Source organism: Microtus ochrogaster, chromosome 4, assembly GCF_000317375.1.
Source record: "Microtus ochrogaster isolate Prairie Vole_2 chromosome 4, MicOch1.0, whole genome shotgun sequence".
Lineage (NCBI taxonomy): Eukaryota > Metazoa > Chordata > Mammalia > Rodentia > Cricetidae > Microtus > Microtus ochrogaster.
The window spans coordinates 46716753-46721176 of NC_022011.1; the positions used below are offsets into that span (position 1 = coordinate 46716753).

Below are 4424 nucleotides of genomic sequence, written 5' to 3' on the forward strand. Positions count from 1 at the left end.
ATAACCCAGCTAGGACTCACAAAGATGCCCTATGTACACACAGATATAACCCAGCTAGGACTCACAGAGATACCCTGTCTATGTACACACAGATAAAATCCAGCTAGGACTCACAGAGATACCCTGTCTATGTACACACAGATATAAACCAGCTAGGACTCACAGAGATGCCCTGTCTATATACACACAGATATAACCAGTGTAGTGAATACAGTGGGGAACCAATGCCACATCCTTCAATGTTCCTCCTGGCCCACACACAAGCAGTGAAGGTCTATGGCATGTGGGGCTCTCATCTTTACACCCCACTATCTCCATGACTTCTGAGTGACAGGTTTCTGAACTCAGCTTTCCACGTGGGCAACAGAAGTGCACCTTTACCTGTAACTGCCTGTGCCGGGTACCACCCAGCCCAGCCCTGAAGGCACCACCCACGCTTGCCCTGTACATTGTTTACCAGGCACCCAATCGATCTGGTCCCATTCTGTGGAGGTGCACACACAGGGCTTGAAGAGAGGAGACACAACCCTACTGGCCAGGCTCACAAGTGGTCCTGGGGCCTGTGCTCAGTGATATCCTGATATCCCAGATATCTGAGCAGCCAAGTCCCTATGAAATTCCCCTGGGTTGGTTTATTTGGTTTGAGACAGGTCTCATTCTGAAACCCAAGTTGACCTGGAACTCACTCTGTAGCCCAAGTGCCTGGAACTTTCTGTGACCTTCTCATTGCCTCCCCAGCATTGGGTGAGAGCTGCCACACCCAGGCTCCCCCAAATTTCTAATGTCTAAGGCTGCTGCCATTTCCTGGCTGGTTCCCAGACATCTTGCTGCTCCCCAAGAAGAGTCCCTGTAGATACTTCATTTGTATTTTAATAAATAAAGCCTGCCTGAAGATCAGAAAGTAAAAGAGCTGCACTGGTCAGCCTTATAGACCAGGCAGTGGTGACACACACCTTTAATCCCAGTAGTCACACTAGTTTGCCACAGAAATCGGGCGGTAGTGGTGCACGCCTTTAATCCCAGCCCTACAGAGGAGACAGCTCTCAGACACAGTCTCATTCTGAGATTCCTGGGGGCAAGATCGCCATTTTCAGACTGAGGTAGAAGAAAGAGCCAGTGGCCGGCTGCTTCGCTTTTCTGGTCTTCAGGTTCAACCCTACTATCTATCACTGGGTTTTTATTAATCATGCTGCAGGTCCCCACATGACCTTGCTCGGGCAGAGAACAGGAGCCCGGGGCTCTGGGGCTGTGTAAAGGATAAAACAGCAATAGCCCACACAGTACGGACACCCACACAAGACAAGGCCAAGCACATGTGCTCAAAGCCATCAAACACAGGGCTGGGGTGTAGCCCTTCTGCGGTTGGCCCATGCAAGATTCTCAGTTTAATTCCACATTTTTTTGAGTTTTGTCTTTTTAAACAAACAGAAGAGAAGGGCACTGACAACGTAAGATGAGAGCCTTTCACCTTCTCTCCAGAACACCCCACGGGTGACCGTCAGTCCAGTCTTGCTCCATCTGCCTGCACACGATGAGGGACATGTGCAGTAGATGGAGCACTGGCCACACAAGCATGAGGACCAGTGTTGAATCCCCAGAACTAATGTCAAGCTGGATGTGGTGTGTGCATCTGAGGGGCAGACAGGGAGAATCCCCTGAGGCTGCATGGAATACAGTGAACAAGCGCCCCACTGTAGACAAGGCAGCAGGCAGGGGCCAGCACCTGCGCTGGACTCTGACCTCCACACATGCACCTGGGCGTGCACATTCACATATGCAAACACGAATGAAAGAATGAGAGAATGCTGGAAGTAGTGGCGCACGCCTTTAATCCCAGCACTGAGGAGGCAGAGGCAGGAGGATCTCTGTGAGTTCAAGGCCAGCCTGGTCTACAGGGTGAGTTCCAGGACAGCCAGAGCAACATAGAAACACCGTATATCAAAAATACCAGAAAAAAAATGTGGGGGGGGGGCTGGAGAGATGGCTCAGCAGTTAACAGCACTTGCTGCTCTTCTAGAGGACCTGGGTTTGGTTCCCAGCACCATTTGGGTGGCTCACAACCCTAACTCCAGTTCCAAGAATCCAATACCCTCTTCTGGACTCTAGGCACCAACATGGTACTAAGATATACATGCAGGAGTCCGGGCGGTGGTGGCGCACGCCTTTAATCCCAACACTCGGGAGGCAGAGGCAGGCAGATCTCTGTGACTTCGAGACCAGCCTGGTCTACAAGAGCTAGTTCCAGGACAGGCTCCAAAACCACCGAGAAACCCTGTCTCGAAAAAAAAAAAAAAAAGATATACATGCAGGGAAACATGCATTAAAAAAATAAAAATAAAATCTTACAAATAAATAAATTATAGAATTATAATAAGCAACTTGAGTGGTGTTCCCAAAAGCCATAAACAAAACCCAAAGGCTGCAGAATCCAGTCTGCTATTAACAAGAGCCCCATTTCCTATGGTCTTGTACCAGCATATCCACCCTCTCCCAAACAGAGAAGCATCTAATCATCATCAATGTGCAACTTGTCCACCGGGCTCCACTTAGCACTTAGCATGCTATTCTAGGTGGAGCTTTCATGGACTGAGACTCGACAGAGTAAATGCCTGCGGGAGGGGTCACACAGGAGCCAATCTGTCCACCCCGCCAACTTCCCCACACAGTGGCTGTGGAAGACCACCTACCTCTGACGGTGCCTCTGACGAGGTGTCTAGGTTCTGGAAGCTGTCCCCTGGTGTGGGGGTGCTGCCTCCATCCCCTCTCTGCCCCACACTCAGGGCCTGCTCCCATTTCTGCAGGGCCTCCTCAAAGAGCTCCATGCCTGAGAAGAGATGAGAGGAGAGAGGGTCAGCTCCAGGTCTCAGCCTACGGGGGCGCACCATGGCAGGGAGGCCAAGGTCAATGTGGGGTGGGGCAGTAACTGAAGAAGTGACTTGCTTAGTTCAGATTCTTAGGCCATTCCCCCCAGGCACACTGTTACCCTACCCGAGACCCTGGGCTCTCCCCCCAAGTCAAACCTTGTACATAGAGGCTCTCAGCACTGCCATCGGTGGTGGGCACAGACTCCTCCATCCCCCTGGTTTCCCATGAACCTGAGCACGCAGCTGTGGGGCTGGATGAATTGACCACTACCATCTGGGGACCAAGGATACAGATAAGAAGTGAGGCCCTTTGTGGGTCCCCTCTAAGCCCACCCACAAGCTGACCACAAGCCATACGCCCTCCTAGATATCTCCCGGGGCTCGGCCAGCAGAACAGCTTGACGATGCACCACAGAAACTGCCAGTGTAAAGAAACACAGGCTGATACCAACAGTCATGTATGAAACCAGACTGGACCCCAGTCCCGGCTCTACCAGTCAGACAAGGAGGATGGACAGCTGCCACCTTGTTTCTGAGCCTCCCAACCACAAGAGTGGCCTCTACCTTACCACAGGAGACTTGAGGGCAAGGGCAGAGCCAGAGCCGGGCTTAGAGCTACAGCCGGGTCCTTGCTGAATGGACTCACAAAGCTGAGTTCCAGCGCAACAGTGCTCACCTTTGTATCCTTATCTCTACACCCTCAGTGCCCAGCCCCATCCTGGACAGCTCCCAGGCACTTGTTCAGTGTCTGTGGCCCAAGTCTCCGGATAAGCTCCTGTTTGGTGCCTACATACTTATCTCAAACTGGTGTCTCCAACTGTCATCCCAGCCTCTGAAGGCCGACTTCACGAATGAGGATGTGAAGAATGAAGGGGGCCTCTCTCTCATCTAACAGTCTAGAAGCTTGCTCAGGGCAGAGTCCAGGAGTGTCCTGGTGGTACCTGCCCCACACAGATCCCGCCCTGGCTCCTCACCGAGGCCAGGCTGTGGGAGGAGCCTGAGTGTCTGCTGGGCTCGATGGAGGAGATGCCGCTGAGAGTGTCGTTGCTCTTGCTGCTGGGGCTCTGAACCCTCCGGCTGGAGTAGCCTGTAGGGAGAAGGGTGGACCCTGCACACATCCTCCACCCGGACCGTTCAGCCCATCCTCATCTTTCTGATGGCCTCACCTCCTAAGGCAAAACACCAGCAGATGGCCCTGAGAGTGTACTGTTGTAGGGAGAGGCAGAGAAACGGGGCCCTTCCTGTGGCCTGCTGATTTAACACAGGGCCAGGCCCACTGGCGGGCTCCAAATACTGGGACAAGCTGAGAGCAAGGTAGGGTCACTTCCCTACCTCTTGCTTGGTTTGCCTGTGTGCTTGATTGAGTGACTGAAAAAGATTCTCTTTTCCAGGTGGCTCAGCAGGTAAGGACACTTGCTGCCAGGCCGAACAACCTGGTTCAGTCCTCGATGAAGGAAGAACCAACTCCTAAAAGCTGTCCTCTGACCTGCACACACCCACCCCGGCACACACACATTCACCCAGGCGCACATACACACCCCGGCACACACACCTACACTG

General features: G+C 52.7%; 1 protein-coding gene across 1 annotated transcript in view; it reads right to left on the minus strand.

The window, feature by feature from the left end:
* The window catches only part of Miga2 (mitoguardin 2), a 29934-nt gene that overhangs the window by 17544 nt on the left and 7966 nt on the right, over positions 1-4424 (minus strand). Inside the window, exons 4-6 of the mRNA XM_005346131.2 lie at positions 3839-3951; positions 3021-3138; positions 2688-2824 (exon numbers count right to left, since the gene is read on the minus strand). Coding sequence (XP_005346188.1) covers positions 2688-2824; positions 3021-3138; positions 3839-3951 — 368 coding nt within the window. The remainder of the gene's footprint in view (positions 1-2687; positions 2825-3020; positions 3139-3838; positions 3952-4424) is intronic.